The sequence below is a fragment of the Bos taurus genome, chromosome 12 (assembly GCF_002263795.3).
Source record: "Bos taurus isolate L1 Dominette 01449 registration number 42190680 breed Hereford chromosome 12, ARS-UCD2.0, whole genome shotgun sequence".
Lineage (NCBI taxonomy): Eukaryota > Metazoa > Chordata > Mammalia > Artiodactyla > Bovidae > Bos > Bos taurus.
Window position 1 is genome coordinate 72901881 of NC_037339.1, and position 24028 is coordinate 72925908.

At 42.8% G+C, this 24028-nt stretch overlaps 1 protein-coding gene across 1 annotated transcript in view; it reads left to right on the plus strand.

Moving 5' to 3' along the window:
* Positions 1–2767: 2767 nt before the first annotated feature.
* Positions 2768–24028, plus strand: part of CLDN10 (claudin 10) — a 104805-nt gene continuing 83544 nt past the window's right edge. Inside the window, exon 1 of the mRNA NM_001105609.2 lies at positions 2768–3208. Coding sequence (NP_001099079.1) covers positions 2995–3208 — 214 coding nt within the window. The 5' untranslated portion in view covers positions 2768–2994. The remainder of the gene's footprint in view (positions 3209–24028) is intronic.

Genomic DNA, 24028 nt, shown 5'->3' on the forward strand with positions numbered 1-24028 from the left:
ACTGAACTGAGGTGAAAACAGAGCTCTCAAATTTTTTTTTTCTCTTCTCTTCTTTACTTTTCTTTAGACAGTAAATCACACATACTCAAAGAAATTCGTGTTACTATTTTAATCATCTCACGGCAGGAGCAAGAAAAGCACGTGCAGATAGAAATGGAAACGGGGAGTATATCACAGGAGCAAGAGGTGTTGCGAGGAACATCTTATTATGAATGCAATACTGATGCCTCTTTTTCCAGTGTGATTCAAAGGGAGAAGTACAAGTGTGAATCCAAAAAAAAAAAAGAACAAATTAAAAAGAAGAAAAAAGATTTCTTTGAAGGAGGGTGGAAATCTGTGAACTCTTCCAGGCTCATAAATTTTATTATATCATAAATACCTCCCTCCTAATTTAGTATGAATATTATGACATAAGACATGTAGAGCACAGAGAAAAGTGCTAAATAAATGTCATCTATTGTTATTTTTATTCCCAGAAAGAGGAAGCTACTCAGAGCAGGGTGATGAACACTTTTGGTTTGCTCAGATGGTCCAGATTTTAACACTGAATGTCCTGTTTGCTGTGGATCCTCTCATCCCCAGGCACACAAATAGTTCCAGGTTTTCAGCTTTTGTTGGGGTTGAGGAGGATGGAAGAAAGTGACTGTCTATTTTCCACAATCAAATGACAATCTCCTGTCAGAAGCCCTGCAGTTCCTATTTCTACCTTATCTTCTTGTCCTGGGAGACAAGTCAGCACGTTGCACTGAAGAGGGCAGCCTGAAGGGGGACTTGGTGTTCTCTGCACCACTCAGCAGCTACCAGCAGAGGGCACACTCCTACCCTCCTCACTGTATTCTCAGTCCCTGACCCACCTAGAGTTTCTGCCTCCCAGGAAATCTTAGTCCATTCATTGCTCTTCCAAGTTAGTCTGTGTTCATCCTTTTTCCTCTGCCTCCTTCCTCTCCCTCCTTCCTGCCTCTCTACCTTTCTGCCTTTCATTTCCATGAGTAAAGTTGCAAGGAATGTGAGCTCACAGTTACAAATTACAAAGCACCTGTTTTAACAAACCACCGTGAGTAAGAGAGTCAAACTTTTAGAAATTTTAGGGAAAAACTAAAATCAATCCAACCTGCAAAAACCACAGATATGAGAATAGTGAGATACAGAATATAAAATAAGCCTCTTTAGGGACTTTCCTGACGGCTCAGTGATAAAGAATCCACCTACCAGTGCAGGAGACATGGGTTCTATCTCTGATCCAGGAAGATCCCATATGCCTCAGAACACCTAAGTCTGTGCACAGCTACTGAGCCCGTGGTCTAGATTCCAGGAGCCACAACTACCGAGCCCAGGGGCTGCAACTACTGAGCCCTCTCACCCTAGAGCCTGTGCTCTGAAATGAGAACAGCCACCACAATGAGAAGCTCATGCACCAGAACTGGAGAGGAGCCCCCATTCACCCCAACAAGAGAAAAAACCATGCTGCAACAAAGACTTAGCACAGCCAAAAATAAATAAAAATAAACAACAAACACCTCTAATACTAAAAAATAAAATATGGCTTCTGAATTTTGACTAAAGAACAAGAGGTTAGAAAAAATGAAATAGGCAGATTTGATGAATAAAATGGAAATTCTAGAACTTTTTTTTAAGAGTTTTACATAGCCAAAGGTAAATTTTTTAAAATCAGAACATAGGTCTGAAAAAAATTCCCAGAATGCAGCATGGAGCAATAAAGAGGTAAAAAATGTTAAAGGGAGTTTGAGATATAGAACAAAGTAAAAAATACATCTTATCAGAGTCACAGAAGGAGATAAAGGATAGGGGCAGAGGTGATTTCTAGAGAGAGAAAGGACTAACAGTTCTCCAGAACTGATGAAAGAGTATCAGTTTCAAGAAGATCAGTAAATCCTAAAGAAGATTTAAAAAAGAAAAATCTGCACTTAGAAAATTAGTGAAACTGCCAAAACCAAAGAAGCAATCTTAAATCCAGCCAAACATAGATTAATCTACACAGAAGTGACAAATCAGGCTCTCAGTTTCTCAAAAACAACAGTGGAAGTCAACTAAAAATGAGTTGTGTCTTCAAAGTACTGATTCAAAATGATGGTTCAGTTCAGTTCAGTTCAGTCCTCAGTCTTGTCTGACTCTGCGACCCCATGAGTCGCAGCATACCAGGCCTTCCTGTCCATCACCAACTCCCGGAGTTTACTCAAACTGATGTCCATCGAGTCGGTGATGCCATCCAGCCATCTCATCCTCTGTCGTCCCCTTCTCCTCCTGCCCTCAATCCCTCCCAGCATTAGAGTCTTTTCCAATGAGTCAACTCTTCACATGAGGTGGCCAAAGTATTTGAGTTTCAGCTTTAGCATCAGTCCTTCCAATGAACACCCAGGACCGATCTCCTTTAGAATGGACTGGTTGGATCTCTATAACCCAGCAAAATTCATCTAATGAAATACTATATTCTGCTCTCATAATTTATGAACTATAGCTACATTCTGGAACACAGATAAATTTCACAAATGCAATGTGTGGGAAAAAATAGGTTACAGAAGAAACCTAACACAATGATTCCATTTATGTAAGACTCAGAAACACACAAAATTAAAGCAATGGGTCAAGTAAGCCTTTACTGTTACTGTATAATTTGTACTTTGTAATATCTGGTCATTCCATGGTTCGTTAAGCTTCAGACTAACAGAAAATTAAGCATTAACTACGGAGCCAGGAAAAAAAAAAAATCTGCAAACTCAAAACCTTTAGAATCAGTCTACAAAGTTTTAGTAAATACCGGTTTAGAAAGATCGTCCTTGGCTACTTCTAAAATGCCATCGGTAAATCAAACTGTATCCTAAATTCCGGTCCTTCCTCCGGCCATCCGAGCATGAAGCGCTGTCACCTACCCGCATTAACTCGCTGCAACGCTGGTCCACACGGGTTGTGCCCGCTGCATGCCTAGACCACGGCTGCCATCTGTCTGGACAGTGTCCCCGGAGACGCCTGAGCGACATGTCCAGGGCTCAGATCTCGGCACTGGTGTTCGGCGTCGGGGGCTTTGGCGCTCTCGTCGCGGCCACCGCGTCCAATGAGTGGAAAGTAACAACCAGAGCGTCCTCGGTGATAACGGCCACTTGGGTTTACCAGGGGCTCTGGATGAACTGCGCAGGCAACGCGTTGGGTTCTTTCCACTGCCGACCGCACTTTACTATCTTCAAAGTAGAAGGTAAATATAATAGCTTTGTTTGGGGTGGAAGCAAAATGTCGCTTTTCCCCCTCACGGCACTCAAGTGTCTGTGTTCAGTCTGCTGTTGACTGGGTGCTTAATCCGAGTGCCAAGATTTGCCTAAGACGGATGATGTGTGTGAGTGTTGGCTGAAAGAATTAAATCATGCCTTTTATATGGCAAAGGAAAATTAAGGATAACTTTATGGATACGGTGAAAGTCGCTCAGTCATGTCCCACATTTTGTGACCCCCCCATGGACTATACAGTCCATGGAATTCTCCAGGCCAGAATATTGGAGTGGGTAGCTGTTCTCTGCTCCAGGGGATCTTCCCAACCCAGGGATCAAACTCAGGTTTCCTGCATTGAAGGGGGATGCTTTACTGTCTGAGCCACCAGGGAGGCCCAATGGTTGTGTTAGAAATACCTAATGTGAATAATAGATGCCAAGGGAAAGGGCAGAGGTGACTGGCTTGTTTTAAAACTCGTTTCGATTTGCCTTATGTCATGGAGGACTCCATATACACACATATAGGAACACACGCCACCAGAACCCATATGTTCTACTGTTTTGCTTTCTTGGCCTCCCTGCCTGGCATGTGGGGATCTTAGTTCCCCAACCAGGGATCCAACTTTTGCCCCCTACAGTGGAAGCAGAGTCTTAACCACTGGACCACCAGGGAAGTCCTGATCCTATGTTATCCGAAATCCCTATATTTCCTCAGGCCATTCTAAGATGAAATCCATACACACATATGTATATATTCATATATATGTGTATTTATATTTATATTCACAGTGATATGAACATACGAGAAGACATATAGTATTGAGAGTAAGAGTTTTTAGAGGGGTTTCCATATTTTTAAAGAACTATGCTTAGTGATAAAATAGCAGGACAAGAAATTTTTAAAGTAGCTAAGGGAAATAAAATGCCCATGAGGTTTTCATCAGGATTTATCAAAAATATGTATGTAGACGAGCTTTCAACTTTATGCGTATTAGAAACTATTGCAAGGGGTTTCTTGCAACATACTGCAAGTATATGTATCCTAAAGAGGGAAAAAATTTAAAGGTTTTTCAGTATAATCTATAAGAATAGCAAATCACTGTGTAGTACACCTGAAATTAATATGATATTTAAATCAGCTATACTTCAGAGGAAGACATTTTCATACCTTGGAATACCTCCAGGCAACAATTATTGGCTACTTGCTTGTACATGATTATGGAATTACTATCTGCATCTGTTTTCTGCCTTTTAGGTATGTTTACAAATCAGCCACAAGTTGTGGGTTTATTATACTAAAAATTGCCCCCAGGAATTTATAACACACAGAGTTTTCACAATCAAATGGCAAAACTGAACCTTGGCCCCAGTAAAGAAAATGAAATAAAATTTTAACTAGGAAGTTACTAAAGCATAATATCTTAAGGGGTTTTTGTGTCAAGTATTCATGTCATTAGTCCACAATGTGTGCCAAGGGATAAAGAGAAGATATTTAGTTACATTCAGGAGATTCTAATGACAATCAAGGGAACAGTTCAAGCTTGGACACAGGCCTCCAAATAACATGGGCTTTCCTAAGCCCTCATTAGAGGAATCAATGCTCATCTCTCTTCAGTCCTGACTTCTAAACTTATCTTGGGATATTTCAAAATTGTTCCTTCTACTGTGGAAGGTTTCCCCAGGTGCAGGGAAAACTGTTAGAGGAGAGTGTTGTGGGGGACATGGTTGTCATTCCACAGACCTCTGGGCCCACTTCCACCTCGGGCAGCAAGTAGAAGATATCTCATGTGGGTAAGTGTATTTCTTTGTTCTTTCTGGGTTCGTTCTTTATATACATACATATATATATATGCTCTGCTGCACTGTGCGTTAGTCGCTCCAGTCATGTCCGACACTTTGCAACACTACAGATTGTAGCCCGCCAGGCTCCTCTGTCCATGAGGATTCTCCAGGCAAGAATACTGGAGTGGGTAGCCGTTCCCTTCTCCAGGGGATCTTCCTGACCCAGGAATTGAACCGGGGTCTCCTGCATTGCAGATGGATTCTTTACCAGCTGAGCTGGTATATATTTATGGTCTTCTATCTTTCATTCTCTATTCCTTAATGAAACCTAGTTATTGTGAAAAATAGGCGATCAACCTTAGCTCCAAAGTGGGCTAAAGAACCACTGTAACCTTTTATAATGATTTCAACAGCTACTTCCCTAAATGTGTCTTAGAAAATGTGGAGTTCGAAATTTTGTTTCTAAATATTGTTGATGCTGATCCAAACAATCTTCTACCCTTAAACTTCATCCCCTTGACTTTGCTTCTCGATAGAAATATAGCGTGTTCTGTTCTACGTCTGCTGTGTATACTGCACATGAGAGGTAATTTGGAAAACTCTGTTCACTGACAATGCTTCAATTAGAATTTGTAAAATTCATTTAGGGCTTCCTTGGTGGCTCAGAGGGTAAAGCGTCTGCCTACAATGTGGGAGACCTGGGTTCGATCCCTGGGTTGGGAAGATCCCCTGGCGAAGGAACACAACCTTTCTACTTTCTTCATCCTGAATCAAAATCCTTACCAAAGACACAGGTTACTATTGAAATGTATGTTCAACATCAGGAACACTGATTCATATTTTCAAGAAAATGGACACACAAACTTGGATTTCCTCATTCACACAGTCATTGCTGTTGACGCTGATTACTTTTCTTTTATTCTTTTTTGAAAGCATAACAGTGAGATGTTTAGAAAGTTTTCTATGCCAATAAGCTCTTAAATGTCACAATAATTTCAAACTGAGTAAAAAAACTCAGAAGCCAAAGAGGAATAAAAATGGTTATATCGTGCTTTAAAATAATAAATTGATTTAAGCCTATACTGTCAATTTGAGACAAATCTTCTTAGGCCAGATTAAGCCTCCTCTAAGAAAGAAAAAGAAAAGATCTTTTAAGCTGCCGGGTTTTTTTTCCTTGCTGTTTACATAACTTCATGTCAAAGTCATACCTTTTGTTGCTAACCATCTTAGATGCCCCAGTATAGTTACAGATTTTTAGGAACTCATTTAGATTAATAATGACAACATCCTTAAAAGATTTGATGTAAGCCAGCACCTCTTTGGACAAGAGGCATTTCCAGTTGTGGAAAATACAAGCCCCCTTTTAGTGTAGTTATAAGGAATCAATTTTAGGAGATTACCATAGACTTTATTTTTCTGGGCTCCAAAATCATTGCAGATGGTGATTTCAGCCATGAAGTTAAAAGATGCCTATTCCTTGGAAGGAAAGTTATGATCAACCTAGATAACATATTGAAAAGCAGAGACATTACTTTGTCAACAAAGTTCTGTCTAGTCAAGGCTATGGTTTTTCCAGTGGTGGTGTATGAATGTGAGAGTTGGACTATAAAGAAAACTGAGCGCTGACGAATTGATGCTTTTGAACTGTGGTGTTGGAGAAGACTCTTGAGAGTCCCTTGGACTGCAAGGAAATCCAACCAGTCCATTCTAAAGGAGATCAGTCCTGGGTGTTCAATGGCAGGACTGATGTTGAAGCTGAAACTCCAATACTTTGGCCACCTAATGCAAAGAGCTGACTCATTGGAAAAGACCCTGATTCTGGAAGAGATTGAGGGCAGGAGGAGAAGGGGACAACAGAGGATGAGATGGTTGGATGGCATCACCCACTCAGTGGATATGGGTTCGGGTGAACTCTGGGAGTTAGTGATGGAGAGGGAGGCCTGACATGCTGTGGTTCATGGGGTCACAAAGAGTCGGACAGTACTGAGCAACTGGATTGAACTGAACCATAGTTGTTCAGTCACTAAGTCGTGTCCAACTCTTTGCGACCCCATGAACCACAGCACACCAGGCTTCCCTGTCCACAATCTCCTGGGGTTTGCTCAAAGTCGTGTCCCTTGTGTCGATGACACCATCCAACTTTCTCATCCTCTGTTGCCCCCTTCTCCTCCTGAACTCGATCTTTCCCAGCGTTAGGGTCTTTTCCAATGAGTCAGATCCTCACATCAAGTGACCAGAGTATTGGAGCTTCAGCTTTAGATCATAGGAACACTTGTAATTCAGTCCTCACTGTGGCCTGAAAGCTTCTTGACTCAATTTCAAAGCACTTTGTTGTCTTTAGATGCAATATCCAGTCTAGGCTGTCTCTTGTTTTGTCTCCTTTGGTTTTTCTTACCTGTGAAATGGTGATGAAATGAGAGAACATAGGCAAAGTGCCTCGCACAGTGCCTGACACAGAGCCATGCACCATAAAGGGTGGCAATCATTCCTATGAATACAGATTTTGGTGCCAGGAGAGCTCACATCTCAGTGGTAGGAAGGTGACCATTTCTTCTGCTCCATCTATTTTTTTCTAGCCAGGACAGTAGTAGCTGCTACCTGGGATCCAAAACCAAATAGAAGGAGGCCTCTGATCCCTTGTCGCACACCCTATGTCATATTTACGACAAAGGGAAGGCTATTGTGTTCATTGGATTAAAGTCTATGCTTATCCTACAGGTTAGGATTCACTGTACCTCATTAGCCAGGACCACACTTTGTGTCGAAGTCAGTTTCTCACCACAGATGTGGACCTGTTCCTTCTGTCAATCACATGTCGCATCTGCTGAAAGGGGGAGAAAAGGTCCCCTTCAGGCTTCATGGTGGGAAATAGAGCCTCACCAGACCTAGGATGCGTTTGTATGCTCCTACTGTTACCACGCTGTGCTCAGTCGTGTCCGACTCTTTGCAACCCTATACACTGTAGGCCACTAGGCTCCTCTGTCCATAGGATTTCCAGGCAGGAATATGGGAGTGGTTTGTCATTTCCTTCTCTAGGGGATCTTCCCAACCCAGGGATGGAACCTGTGTCTCCTGAGCCTCTTGTATTTCAGGCAGATTCTTTACCTGCTGAGCCATTAGGAAAGTCATTGGGATAGCCTATTTGTGTGCTGGGCAGTCAAAAATAGACAAAGTTTCCTTAAATATTCCTGGTTCTGAGCACTGGGAAAAACTTTGTGACAGTTTAATTTACTGATTTGATTCACATTTGCATTTTACAAAGTGATTTCACATACATGATCATATTTATGCAAAAGATGGTACTCTGTAGTTCCCATTTTACAGAGTAACTGAGACTCACAGGAGCGCATATTTATAACTTTGTATGATTGTCTATAGAATTTTGGGGGAAATGTCCAGTGTTTGTACCAGCCTAAAACCTGCATTGGAGTCCCAGCTCGGCCACTAATTTTTTCTGTGACATGCATGCACAGATAAGCTACTTAAATTCATTGTTTCCCTTTCTCACTGGGAAGATGATATTAGTTACATACCAAAATTTGTGGGAAGATCAGGAAAAAGCATCCTCTGTGGGTGTGTGTGCTCAGTTGTGTCTGACTCTTTGCAGCCCCACAGACTATAGCCCACCAGACTCTTCTGTCCATGGGATTCTCCAGGCAAGAATACTGGAGTGGGTTGCCATTTCCTTCTCCAGGGGATCTTCTCAACCCAGGGATCGAACCCATGTCTCTTACATCTCCTGCATTGGCGTGGGAGTTCTTTACCACTAGCGCCACCTGGGAAGCCCTATTAAGTATGTATTTTTAAATGTGCCTGGAATTTGTTTTAATCAGGAATGGTAAGATGCACAGACATGAAATGCCATCGAGGAGGAAGTTTTCACACTCACAGACCCCCAGAAGTAGGAGCCTGGATCCCCACACAAGCCCAGGCTAGGAAGCACTAGAGTCAGTCGGGAGGCTGAGGAGTGAGAGGAAAACACAGGCAAGAGCTTTTATTGAGTTGTCTGGTACCCGCCCCAGGTTGATCACGATGGAGGAACATTGGCTTGACGTATAGAAGCTTGATCAAGGAGATCACTGGGGTGTGGGCTTTGGATTAGTTGATTTGTCTCTGAAAGTGGCATGTGTATTTTACCTCTAAGAATCCACTGGCCTTGGTATCACCCTCCCCTACCTGCTACAGTGATGCCTTGGGTGCCAGAGCATTGAGAATGCAGAAAGCAAGAAAATACAGGGACTTTCCTAATGGTCTGGTGGTTGAGATTCTGCCTTGCCATGCAGAGGACATGAGTTCGAGCTCTGATAAACAGCTAAGCCTGCCTGCACACTCCAGCACTCGTGTGCCATAACTAGAGAGTCCGTGCATGGCAACGAATGATGCACTAAGACCTCATGTGCTGCAGCTAAGACCCAGCACAGCCTAATAAATAATTAAAAAAAAAAAAAAACAAGAAAATACAGTAAACGCAGTATGGCTATGAAATCCTTTGGTAGTGTTTGCATAGACAGGTCAGGAAGGCAAGTGCTTTGCCATCCCCCCTCCCCTTTATGGCCTCTCATGCTTATCTGATTGCCAGTCTTTGTTCTCTTGTGGTGAATATTTTGTGTAGAAAAGATTCAGGTGTATTTCTTGCCAGGTCCAGTGCTCCTTCTCCCTCATTGCCCATCTGACCCCAAGTGTGGCCAGCTGGCGCCGGTGAGTCTCTTCTGCTCCGATTCCCTGACTTACCCACAGACTAATTCGCATCCTCAAGCAGATAATCTCAAAGGGCATCTAAGCAAAGAGCATGCTGGGACTGGTAAAACCCACCACTGTTATGCATTTTTAGACACTTGCAGAGCACTTCAGAAAGCAGTAATGCTCTTGAATAAAGCCAGGATAATTGACCAGATTTTCAGGAGACAACTGGTCTACAATTAAACTTGGACCAAATTTTTGTACACATTACAGGAAAAAAACTGATGACCAAAATTAACAGTTTGGCAAATGGCTAGGGTATCATAGTACAACTACAAAAGGAATCCTCTAAGTAGTTAACCTGCTTATTCACTAATGAGTTCCTTTCCATTCATTAGATTCCCAGCGCAGCATATGCAGACAAGTGAGGACAGGACCCAGGCCTATCCTCTGTGGATATACGGCTTAGAGGAGATGATCATTTAGCAAGCGATTAGCCCAGGATGGTAAGTGCTGTCTGGGGTTAAGTTCAGGGCATAGGCAGACTTCCCAGAAAAGCTTATGCTTGAACTGACTTGAAAGATGGGTAGAGGTTGGCCCAGAGAAAGGAAGGGAGGGCATTTCAGGTCAGGGGACTTATCCAGCTCTACAATTTATTAACTGTGTGACTCCAGGCAAAAATGCTTAAAATATGAGTTCCCCTATCTGTAATATGGAAGTAATATTATTACTACTGTTTAATTAAATATAATTAATATTACTATTACTTAGTAATATTATCTACTTTAGAGGGCCATGGTGAGGAGGAAGTGAATTGATTTGTGCAGAGGATTCAGAGCAGGGCCTGAAGCTTCTACAAGCAAAGACCTCAAGGCAGAAGGAGCTAAGTGCATCAGGGACCATCAAGCATATCGGAAAGGCTGACACGTGGACATGCAGGAGGAGGCTCAGATGGGGTGCAGGTACAGAGAGAGGGGAACTTGCAAAGAGACCTTTAAGCTTCATTAGGGGATTTAGACTTCGTCTTAGAGGAGCTGGAAAGCTGTTGAAACATTCTGAGCAGAGAATTTCTGATGGGACTTGCATTTTAGAAAGATCCTGCAGTATTTCATGTGAGAACCTGCACCATGAGGGCAGCATTGGCAACTGACAAGGAGGATGCTTAGAGGTAGAGCTGATGAGACCAACTAACTTGGTGACTTATGAGGGATGAAGGGGTCATGGATGCTCTGAGGTTCCTGCCCAGAGACTTGTGGGCAGCAGAAGAAGAAGCTGGCTACAGAGCAGGTCCCAAACTAAGTTCCATCCCTTCTCCCAGAACAGTGTTTTCCAATACATACCAAGATCTCAAGCAATCAGATCCTCAACTTAATGTCTGGCTTTAAACATCAATTGGATAGAATGAAAGATAATAGTTTAACTGAATCAAATTTTTTAAAAAACTGTGCTTTTTAGATGTTTAATAAAAAAAAAACAGGAAAAGGTGGCAGCCATAAGGATTAATGCAATCTGAAGTGCCATTAATAGCATAAGAATGTTCAAGTTAGAAGACATATTCTCCCCATATGCTCCCCATATTCTGTAGTCAAATTGCATACGGCTAGCTTGGGCACCATACTTCAAGGAACACAAGTACAAACCACATTCATTGATTTGAGAGGGGGGTAACTAGGAGGATGGAAGGTCTTGAAATAAATTCACATGAGCAATTGTTTCACCTGGAAAAGGAAAAAAAAAAAATATGCCTGGTGTAGGAGGGACTGAGGAATGGGAAGAAGATGAGTAGGACCAATGGGTAGATGGTACTAGGGAATCAGATTCACAGGGGCTATGGAGAAATTTCTGAGTTGCCCTATGATGGAACAGGCTGTCCCACAAAGAACTGGCTAGAAGTATCCAGAGGAGGCTGCTATTGGTCCTCTGTTAAAAGGTGGTAGAAATAATTCCTGCACTGGCTGGAAATACATACTGTATGCATACTCACTCAGTCATGTGCAGCTTTTTGCGACCCTATGGACTGTGGCCCGCAAGACTCCTCTGTCCATGGGATTTTTCAGTCAAGAATACTGGAGTGGGTTGCCATCTCCTCCTCCAGGGGATCTTCCCAACCCAGGGATTGAACCTGGGTCTCCTGCATTGCCAGGTGGATTCTTTACCACTGAGCCACTTAGGAAGCCCAGAAAGACAGACTAGGTAATCCCTCAAGTCAATTCCAGTTTGAGATCTGAGATTCTGTGGTATGTAAGTAGAAAGAGAATATTTAAACATCATATTTCTGATTTGCACATTGACTTATTTTGGGACAACTCATGAGCTCCATGCTGGTTATTTTGGAACAAAATAATAAAAAGACCTGTCTGACCTGGTGATTGTTCACAGTCCAGAAGGGAACGTGAATTAAGGTAGTAAATGTTATAGTAATGTTATTATATTTAAATCAATATATTAAGGTATGTTAGAATTAATATAATAATCATGCAATTCTCTATCTTGAACTGATAACTTCAAAGGTCCTAAGCAAGCCCTAACCCTTGCAGAGAAAGGAAGGACTCCTGCTAAATCCAGGCATAGAGTAAGCCCTGGTGGCTGGGGGGAGGGGCAGATATAAGAGCACAAGTCTTGCCTTTAACTGGATTTCTTTGAATCAGTATTTTTGCTTTATATGAACCAAACATAGTCCATGAATATAACAGCCAAAGTAGTCACCTTACTGGGAGACTCATTTTCTGCAGAACACAAAATGTGACTTTCAGTGACATGGGCAGGAAAATAAAGGCAATTTTCTCCCTGTCTGACCACGGCAGAGGCTCTCATTAAATTACCAGCAAACCTCCAGCCAGTTATGTCTGGGGATTTTCACCTGCTCTGTAGGACTCTTACAAACATCCCCAGGAAAGCTGAGTCTCTCCTGTGGGCATCAGGACCCTTCCTCAGTCCTGCACTCCCGCTCTGTGCTCTTCCCACTATTCTCAGCCTCCCACTTTCTGGAACAGAACAATAAAACCGCTCTCCTGTTGAAACCTGGACCTCGGACCTCACATTTTGCTCTGCCAGCTGATGTCTGGGCTCCAGACAGTACATCTGTCTCATGACTGTCCTACCCACAAATTGCAAACTGCCAGGCCACTCAGTCCTGACCTAATGCCTGTTCTCAACTCTGAGCTGCAGTCCCAGCTGGCTGGAATGCCTGCTGGTTTGCCCAGCAGGTTCTCCTGCCCCAGGTCCTATTTCCTTACCAGAACAGGCTCCTCTCCTACCCTCTACCTTGGGAAGGACTATTCTCCAAGATGTGAGAATATGGATGGGAAGGAATGAAGCAGGAATCACGTCCATGGTCCAGTTAACAAAGGGAATGCAGTGGGTGGTGGTCTTGGTAGGAGATGGAGCCACAAAGAGGAGCCAACAGATGCTATTTACATAATTATCTAGAATTTATGTATGTCACCTGGGAAAATAACCATGTTATCCTAACATCTGGTCCCATCACTTCATGACAAATAGATGGGGAAACAATGGAAACGGTGACAACTTTATTTTGGGGGGCTCCAAAATCACTGCAGATGGTGACTGCAGCCATGAAATTAAAAGACGCTTGCTTATTGGAAGAAAAGCTATGACCAACCTAGACAGTATATTAGAAAGCAGAGACATTGCTTTACTAACAAAGGTCCATCTAGTCAGGGCTATGGTTTTTCCAGTAGTCATGTATGGATGTGAGAGTTGGACTATAAAGAAAGCTGAGCACTGAAGAATGGATGCTTTTGAACTGTGGTGTTGGAGAAGACTCTTCAGAGTCCCTTGGACTACAAGGAGATCAAACCAGTCCATCCTAAACGAAATCAGTCCTGAATATTTATTGGAAGGACTGATGCTGAAGCTGAAACTCCAATACTTTGGCCACCTGATGTGAAGAGCTGACTCATTGGAAGACCCTGATGCTGGGAAAGATTGAAGGCAGGGAGGAGAAAGGAATGACAGAGGATGAGGTTGTTGGATGGCATCACCAACTCAATGGACATGAGTTTGAGTAAGCTCCATGAGTTGGTGATGGACAGGGAAGCCTGGCATGCTGCAGTCCATGGGGTCACAAAGAGTCGGACATGACTGAGTGACTGAACTGAACTGAACTATCCTAACTCCCTCTATTCCAGATTCAAGTCAGTACTGGGAGGGTTAGGAGACCATAGCGCCCTCCCCAGGGAACTTCTGTTCCAATGCTGTCCTGTAGGGGTGCCCGAAGGTTCTTAGGGAGCAGTAACTACCCTCTGCTTTATAGGGCTCTTTCTGCTTCTGCTTCCTGCTCCTTCATTAATCTCTCCTGGGAGTGCTAGGGGTTGGGAGACTGCCATTGCCCAAGGTGGTAAGCCATCCAGTTTGTGCTCCAGTTACTCTAGAATCATAAGACAGACTCACACCAGAGTGCTCACTCCATGTGGGTACAGGCATGCACACAGACACAGCTGGTTCTACAGCTAACTACACGTCCATACAAACTCTCACCATGCAAACACCTCTACACATCATGTGCACACACACACAACTCACCATGTGGACATCTCACCCATATCCCACACCACAGTCATCAGAGTCAAAAGAGAGACTTAGAGGCCAAGATTTTCACAGAGAGAAATGTGGACCCAATGAATAGAAATGACTGATCACCATTCACCCAGGCCATAGTAACAAATAATTCACGTAGATCTGGGGTCAGCACAGAAAAGCCATATTCCTGCCTCATCCTCAAATGCCTTCCTAGGCCTGGGCAGTGCCTAGAAATAACCTTCTATTACATCACCATCATCTTTCACCAGGTCCTACTTTAAATTATTTGATCTCCTTCCAGGTCTTCCAGCTTCCTACGTATTCCCTTGGGGGAATTTGGTGTCTGGCAGATTGTAAATACTCCATGACCATCAGTTTCCTCCCTACTTCCTTCCAGAGGGCAGAACCTGAAACCTGACTTCCTGTTCAGATCCTAGGTTTACCATTATCAGCTATGTGACCTTGGTCTAGTTACTTAACCTCTCGTGTTTCAGTTTCTTTCCCTGTAAAATGAGGATGATAATAATATCTCCCTTATGGAAAAAAATTAAATGAGCTAACAAATGAGTTCACTATTATTGTGGTGGTTGTTTTCTCCAACCAACAAATCTTGCCTTCAAGACTATTTTGAATCCTAATTTGGTCATCTCCATTTTGGGTGTTCATTGGTAGGACTGATGTTGAAGTTGAAATTCCAGTACTTTGGCCACCTCATGCAAAGAGCTGACTCATTTGCAAAGACCCTGATGCTGGGAAAGATTGAGAGCAGGAGAAGGGGATGAGGATGAGATGGTTGGATGGCATCACCGACTCAATGGACATGGGTTTGGGTGAGCTCCAGGAGTTGGTGATGGACAGGGAGGCCTGGTGTGCTGCAGTTCATGGGGTCACAAAGAGTCAGACACAACTGAGTGACTGAACTGAATTGAACTGATGTTTAATATCAGGCTTTCCTGGTAGCTCAGCTGGTAAAGAATCTGCCTGCAGTGCAGGAGACCTGGATTCTATCCCTGGGTTGGGAAGATCCCCTGGAGATGGGAACAGCTACCCACTCCAGTATTCTGGCCTGGAGAATTCCACAGACTGTATAGTCCATGGGGGTCCTAAAGAGTTGGATATGACTGAGCAACTTTCACTTTCACTGTTTAATATTCTATAAAAGCCTTCTGCATACTCCCTGTGGTCTCTGTGGAGCTCCTCCTCTAGAAGTAAAGACATCTTCCACCCAGTTCCACACTCACCCCTGGATTTCCAAATCCAAGAGGATGCAGCATACTTTCTCCTCTTTGTTTTTCCCAAACTGCTGATCGAACACCTTAGTGATGGTGGTTTAGTAGCTAAGTCATGTCCGACTCTTGCAACCCCATGGACTATAGCCTGCCAGGGTCCTCTGAGCCCCCACCTTGTCAAACCCTGCAGATTCTGCCAAACCTTGCAGAATCTGCCTGCCGCCCTCCCGTTGCCCCTGCAGGAAGGTCTGCCTTGTCTGTGGCTCAGCCAGGGGTTCACCTGAGCTCAGCCTCCCCCTCGCCCGCTGCACTAGATTGAGAAAGACACTTTAAGCTCTTTGACTTGCCATCCGGTGCTGCCAGTTCACACTTGCAAATCAGAGCTTCTTCCAGTTAAATTCTGAGAGCTTCTTGCCTTACTAAGAGCTCTAAAACCACCTCTTTAGTAATCTAATCTAGAATCGATCTGGGGGTTGCTATCAAGCACACCAATGGCCATTTCTGAAATGTACACTTTTGAAATTTGGGGCATTTCCTTGAGCTTTGCCCTTCTCCCTGGTCATTGCCTTCTTCTGAGATCATACCCAGTCCTTTCATCCAGATATTAATGTTATGAAAAATCTCAGGCACCATTCACAATGTTTCCTTAAGGCCATAGAAAACAGCTTGTATTTGAAAGGCGCAGCTGAGAAATCAGAAAGTGATTTTATTTAAAAAAAAAAAAAAACAGCTCTGATTATTCTGATTATTTGAGCATACTCACTCTCTGAGAACTTTCTATCCTCTGAGTGGTTGTGGGCTGAGTCCTTCTCTTGGTAATTAGTGACTCTGAGATATGGATGTGGCTGTTGGTCTTGACCACAAATCATCCAGCCATGCATGACCACCGTCAGCAGAAAACGGAGCTCCCTAGCCCTTCATCTGCTGAATTCTGAAGAGGGGCTGGACTGCAGGGCCCTTTCTGTGAGGGTTACTTTCTGCAGGTTACAAGCAACTGGGTAAAAAGTGCAGGGTAAACGCAAATGTCATTCACTGCAAGCAGACCAAATTACAGGCCGTCACCTCCTCGAGATAGCCTGGTACCACTCGGGTTAACTGTTACAAAACATGTTTGAGGACAATTTCTCTGGAAACAATTTCTCTTTCACAGATCTTACTTTAACTCAAATGGTTGAGATGAGGAGGGGAAATCATTAAGCTACTTTCTTCCTGAATTTTTTTCTTGTCAGGATTTTCTCCTCATTACTCTGTTGCCTGGCCACACACCACCCCCACAACTGAACTGTGCTTTCTTAGCTTCTTAAAAAACATTTATAATTATCTTTATTAACTTAATTGAGAGCCCTTCTCTTCCTATGTACAAATCTTGATTCTTCCCTTAATCAGCATGCAATTTTTTTTTTACTATTTAATCTCTATCTTATATATTTTTTCTTATGTGTAAAAGTTATATTCTACACTACACCAGCCTATGGAAACAAATGCTAAATCTTCACATTTCTGCCCCCAGTTCAAATGGAATCCAGGCAGAAACTCCAGACTTTTCCAGGGACCCCTGCCCTAAATATCTCCGAGCTCCCTGGTAATGCCTACAATGCTCTCATCTCCTACTTGCTCTTGTCTCGGGGGAGAAGACGGATTCTCCTCAGCAGGACTCAAGTCCCATGACCACCACTACTGCTCCACCTCAGACACCATCAGCCTTTCCTCTACATGAACACACTATGTTTTCTATGCAACAAGGCTTCTAGAAAAGACCCCTAGGAATAAGTTCCCAATGCACACAAGCTCCTCCCACCTAGAAATCCAGCACCTGCATTTCTCGTCAAGGTCATGTTCCACCACTGCTGGCCTCTGTGTCCACCTGGCTCCTTCCCTCTCCCTCCCTATGTCAACTGCAGAGAGGCTTGTCCCAGGGCCCCAAGATGGTGACACTTTCAGCTCACCTATGGGCAGGTGTTTCCCACAGAGACACCACAGCTGGGATGGCCAAGGCAAGACAGGTTTTAGCATTGGGGCCACATTGGCCCAAGACCTGGTCCTCCTCTCCAACGATTTAAAGAAGGCTGATGCTGAGACCACACTGCTGTTCAGGCTCCTCGTCCACTCTCCCCACCCGTTTATGGGGTTGATGGCAGGGTGGGAAGGGAAGTGCTGTCCTTTCTACACTCTGGCCTCATCTTAGCTGTTCAGGGGAGATGAAAGCAGAGTGGGTGGTGTGTGTGAGGAGGGAAGGATGGGAGGGGGCCTGGAGATGATGTCAGGGTCCTAGTGCTCTTCAGAAAGCTTGACTCCCATGAAAATTTGTCAATATGAATAGATATTGAAGACAAACTCCATAGGACATGTCACAGTTACATGTAATGCAAAAGGACATTTGGGGACCTAATTCCATTCCCCCATGTCACAATAAAGTTTGAATTCCAAGCCTTTAAGTCCAGTTGAAAAAAAAAATGCCCCTTTACAGAAACTCCTGGCTGGTTGGCTTTTTCTGCCAGTGGGACTAGGCCATTCTCTCTCCAGGTTGTTCTGTGTTGACCAGTCCCTAGAGCCACAGAAGGAGATGCACATTGCTGTTTCTAGAGGCGTCGATAGTTCCTGAGTGCATCGTGTCTTCTCATGCAATGTTTTGTGGTTCTCAGAGGCTGACTCTCGTCCTGGGTTCCAGAAAACACAGCACTGACAACCTCAGGCAGGCAGCAGCCCCCTTGTAACTGGTCCCTTCTTCCCCCAGGGACCAGCAGGACAAGCAAAGCCAAGGGCCTCCCAAAAAATGCTTCCCTCGAGTTCTTCTGCCTCTAGTCTCCACTGGTCCTCATCGCCTCCATGAAGCCCATGACAGCGTCCCCATCTCCCAGGGATTCCACAGCCTCATGCAACCCTCTTATGACAATTATTACCATCCACCATGTTTTTTATTTTGGACAATCGTGTGTTGGTAAATGTTAACAACCAGTGCCCCAAAAAAGTACAGATAAAGTATAAATAAAGATATAAAGATATATATATGCACATGTAAATACATATGTATGTTTATGATAGATTTTACTGATGTAGGGCTTCCCAGGTGGCTCAGCAGTAAAGAATCTATCTACCAATGCAGGAGACACAGAAGATGCAGGTTTGATCCCTAGAGGAGGAAATGGCAACCCACTCCAGTATTCTTGGCTGGAAAATCCCATGGACAGAGGAGCATGACAGGCCACAGTCCATGGGGTCACAAAGAGTCGGACACAAATGAGCAACTGAGCATGCACTGATATAAGGAATACATAGCACACAATTTATAAATAGAAATAAGATGCACAGTAGTGGTTTTTTTGACAATTTTTAAAATATTCATTTTATTTTTTGGCTGCACCACACAAGACATGGGATCTTAGTTCCCTGACCAGGGATTGAACCTGGGTCTCCTGCAGTGGAAGTGCAGTCTTAAGCACTGATCATGAGGGAAGTCCCTAGATACACAATATTCTTTATCATAAACTACATGTAATCTTCAGCAAATTGGACCAAGAATCTCCCAGTGAGTTGAAAATTAATCCAGTGAAATGTTCTGTTTGTTTTGGATGAGGGAATTCTCTCCCTCACACTCTCTCGCTAACCTCGGGTCTGGTTGAAAGAAGAGTCCTCTAATCCAAAACATCCTGCAATTTTAATTACAGAACACATTTTGCAAGTTAAGTTGGACTTCAGGATGACTTAGCAGAAAGACTCTGCTTTGACAAGAAAACAGGTGCCATCTAGAGCAATAAAAATGACCGCATCAGGCCAAGCAGTTAGAGACCAGTGAAAAAAATAAAAACAAAACTGGGATGGCGTTTACTTAACATGACATTAGGAACAGTAAATTTCTGTGTCATTCAAGGTTAAATTTTAATTTCACATTCTATAAGTATAAAATACATTTGTTATTTTCATGCCAAGTAGACAATCTAGCTGTCTTTACTCTCTCTCTTCACTTCTCAAAACACAACTTATTTTTAGGGTCTGCCAACTCTTCTTTCCAATCTTTTACATCTGTCTGGAAAGATCACAAGCCTTTTCCAACCTCTGCTCTCCTCCTGACCCACTTTCCTCTAAGGAACTCCAAGGAGCAAAGGGAAATCTCTGCTCAGGAATATTTGAATATTCATCCACTCATCCATCCATCCATCCATCCATCCATTCACCTATCCATTCAATATCTTCTATGTGTAAGGCATTTTGCTTGGTCGTGAGGTCAGATCAAAGAAAACCAAGCTCTTTCTATTCTTCAAGAGAGGTTTAAACTTGAAGGGAAGACTGAAGCAAAGTGGGAACAAGAGAAAGATGGAGCTGATACACATAAATATATGATAAGAATTTACCAGGTCATAAGTAGGTCCTGAACGGAACTCACCATATTCCCCTACAAACCACTTCCTTTTCCAGCCTTCCTCATGTGGTCACGGTCCCATAGCTGCTCCTCTGTCTTCAGGTAGCATTTCACTGTACCCATCTCCTGTCCACCTCTATCGTTGTCAGTTACGCATTTGCCCACTTCTTGAGGAGGTCTGCACCTTAAACCTGGCAGATCTGATTCCTAGTCACATCCTCATCCCTGGAGATGTCTGCAGTTTCCACAGGAAAGGACACTCCTCAAGACCATTATTTATGCAAAAAAACCACTTTACTTTTTTCCTTCCCCATTCATCCCCATTAATAACCATTCACTCCCATCTCGAAATTATTTGGTTTTTCTCGTCATATGATTAACTCTCTAGAATTCTGCCTGAGTGCTCCTTCCACTCTTTCACACTGTGCCACAGTTTAAATCAAAGCTAACTATTCCTCCTACAGTGCAAATGCTTGAATTCTCTGTTCCTCTGTGAGACACAGAAGAACAGAACCTGCTCTTTATAAAGCAATGTCCATGTAGCACTTAACAGTTTCACTAGGTCAGCCTTTTTTCCTCCACATTTTAATAAAATATGTACAAGCATTTTCCCACAGTCCATAATACACACAGGGAACATTCCCCCAAGTCTAGGAGTCCTTGTGATCTGGAGGAAGGCAGCACGGAATGGGGCTGAAGAGGGAATGGGGAGATGTTAATAAAATGAAGGGAGAAGCTGTGAAAGACGCTGAAAGGGCGAGAGAAGCTACAGAATATCACTTCAGTGAAATGCTGGATTATGATCGTTTGCAGAGTTGTTTTATCCTGCCGAGGTGAGCACCTTGGTCTTTTAACTAGGTTGTTTTACAGCTCTGTTAAGGCAGCAGTTAACTTGTAGAAAACGAATGGAGATACAAATGATTGCTGCTCACAGCAGTGCAAACGATCCTGCTCGCGGCGATAGCGAGGAGTTTGTCAGGGACGGACTATAAAAACTAATTGTATTATCTTACTGATTCCATCATGAATTCATAACAGTTCATTTTAAAATCTCATGGATTAATAATGACCATTTATTCTTTGCCTGAAAGTCATGATTTTACTTTTTTATTTTTTCACTTAGATATTTTTAAAATTAATTTTTATTGGAGTATAGTGGCTTTACAGTGTCGTGTTAGTTTCTCAGTCAGTCAGTTCAGTCGCCCAGTCATGTCTGACTCTTTGCAACCCCGTGGACTACAGCACACCAGGCTTCCTTGTCCATCACCAACTCCTGGAGCTTGCTTAGACTCATGTCCATTGAGTCGGTGATGCCATCCAAGCATCTCATCCTCTGTCGTCCCCTTCTCCTCCTGCACAGTTAGTTTCTATTGTGCAGTGAAATGAGTCAGCCACACATATACATATATCCTCTCCCTTTTGGACTTCCTTCCCATTAAGGTCACCACAGTGCATTAAGTAGAGGTCCCGGCGCTCTACAGAATGCTCTCATTAGTTGCCTATTTCACACATAGTGTCAATAGTGTATATGTGTTGATCCCAATCTCCCAATTCCTTTCTCCCACTCCCTTTCCCCCTTGGTATCCATATATTTGTTCTTACTCATGTCTGTGTCTCTCTTTCTGCTTTGAAAATAAGATCATGTATACCATTTTTCTAGATTCCACATATATGCATTAATATACAATATTTGTTTTCTCTTTCTGACTTACTTCACTGTGTATGACAGTCTCTAGGTCCATCTACATCTCTACAAATGACCCAATTTCTTTCCTTTTTATGGTTGAGTAATAGTCCATGGTATACATGTACCACATCTTCTTTATTCATTCCTCTGCCGATGGACATTTAGGTTGCTTTCATATTTTTGGCTATTGTAAATAGTGCTACAGTGAACATCGGAATACATGTATCCTGTCAAACCATGGTTTTCTCTGGGTCTACACCCAGGAGTGAGATTGTGGCATCAAACGGTAGCTCTATTTTTACTTTCTTACGGGAACCTCCATACTGTTCTCCATAATGGCTCCACCAGTTTATATTCCCACCAATAGTGTAGGAGGGTTCCCTTTTCGCCATACCCTCACCAACATTTATTGTTTGTAGATTTCTTGATGACGGCCATTCAAACCAATCTGAGGTGACACCCCACTGTAGTTTCATTTGCATTTCTCTAGTAATTAGTGATGTTGGGCATCTTTTCATGTGCTTTTTAACCATCTGTATATCTTCTTTACAGAAACGTCTATTTAGATCTTCAGCCCATTTTTTGATTAAGTCATTTGCTTTTTGATATTGAGTTGCATGAGCTTTTTGTATATTTTGGAGATTAATCCCTTGTTGTTTGGTTCATTTACAAATATTTTCTCCCATTCTGAGGGTTGTAGTTTTTGTTTTTGTGTGATGTCTTTGTCTGGTTTTGCTATCAGGGTAATGTTGGTCTCATTAAATGGATTTTAAAGTATTTCATTTTTTCTATACTTTGGAAGTTTGTCTGCCACATAGAAGGGAGTTGATTATGGAAGACTTTGTCAAAATAGAGGCTATCTGCATTTTATTACTTACTAGAATATGCATTTCAATAAAAATTTTTAAATCACTACAAGTAAATAACAACCTAAACAAGCATTCTCTTTATAAGATAAAGAGAGTTAAAAACATGTAGTTTAGGAGGCAGATGAGTGTATTTGCAATAGCAAAAAAGGAATTGGTTTTGAATGGTACCTTAAAAATAGAGAAGCATTTGAAAAAACATCATTTACTTGTAAAAAATTTTATTATGAAAATAAAATACAAAAATAGAGAAAATAATATAATCAGCTCCCGTGTTCTCATATTCTACTCTCCAAAAATTATCAACACACAGCAACTTTTGTTTTTTCTATATCCACTCTACTCCTCACCCTTACTCCCACCCTTCCTGAATTATTTTGAAGTGTCAGATATTAAAATTATTTTACTCACATATATTTCAGCCTATATCTGAAAAAAAAATATGGGCATTAAAAAGCATAGTCACAGGGCTTCCCTGGTGACTCAGTGGTAAAGAATCCACCTGCCAGTGCAGGAGACATGGGTTCGATCCCTGATCCAGGAAGATCCCACATGTCGCAGAGCAACTAAGGCCATGTGCCACATGGCACAACTATTGAGCCTGTGTCTAGAGCCGGGGAGCCGCAATGACTGAAGCCCGTGCACCCTAGAGTCCACGCTCTGCAGCAAGAAAAGCCACCATAGTGAGAAGACCTTGCACCTCTAGAGAGCAGCCCCCGCTCACAGCAACGAGATTAAAGTCTGCACCACGACAAAGACCCAGCACAGCCCAATATAAATAAATAAAGTTATTTTTTTAAATGGTCCACATGAAAAAACCTTTTTTTAAAAAAAAGCATAGCCACATAAATGTCATGCCACCTCTCCCAGTTTACAGTATTTTCCATAACACCATCAGATCTCCAAGCAATGTTTTAAATAGACCTCATTTCCTCATAATTTTATCATTTTTACAGTTGATTTGTTTTAATCGGTCTCCATACCCCACTCCAGTACTCTTGGCTGGAGAATCCCATGGGCAGAGGAGCCTGGTGGGCTGCAGTCCATGGGGTCTCTAAGAGATGGAGATGACTGAGCGACTTCACTTTCACTTTTCACTTTCATGCATTGGAGAAGGAAATGGCAACCCACTCCAGTGTTCTTGCCTGGAGAATCCCAGGGACGGGGGAGCCTGGTGGGCTGCCATCTATGGGGTCGCACAGAGTCGGACACGACTGACGCAACTTAGCAGCAGCAGCATGCAAGACCCCTATATTTGCTATATTGCATTTGGTTGGTGTGTCTCTTAAATCTCTTTTCATCTATAGGTTCTGGACCCGCTCTCTTTTTTTTATGCTATTTATCTGTAGAATGTCCCATACTTGTTTTTTTTTTTTTAATTGTATTCCTGAGGGGATGTATTTCCTATAAAACGGTCATAAGATCTAGGCTGACTTCATCATGTTCATTTGCTTGGTCTTGCTTTGCTTGTGAAGAAGGCTTCATAAGTGGTGTTGTGAGCTCTCACTGCATCTTATCAAGAGGTTCATGAAGCCACACTAAGAATCACTGGTGGGTTCTGGTGTCATAGCCTGTTCCATTTATTGTAAACTTTCCTATCTGTGTTTCACCTAATCTTTTAAGTCATTGAAAACCATTTGCCTTCATCCATCAGTTCAATAGAGGCCA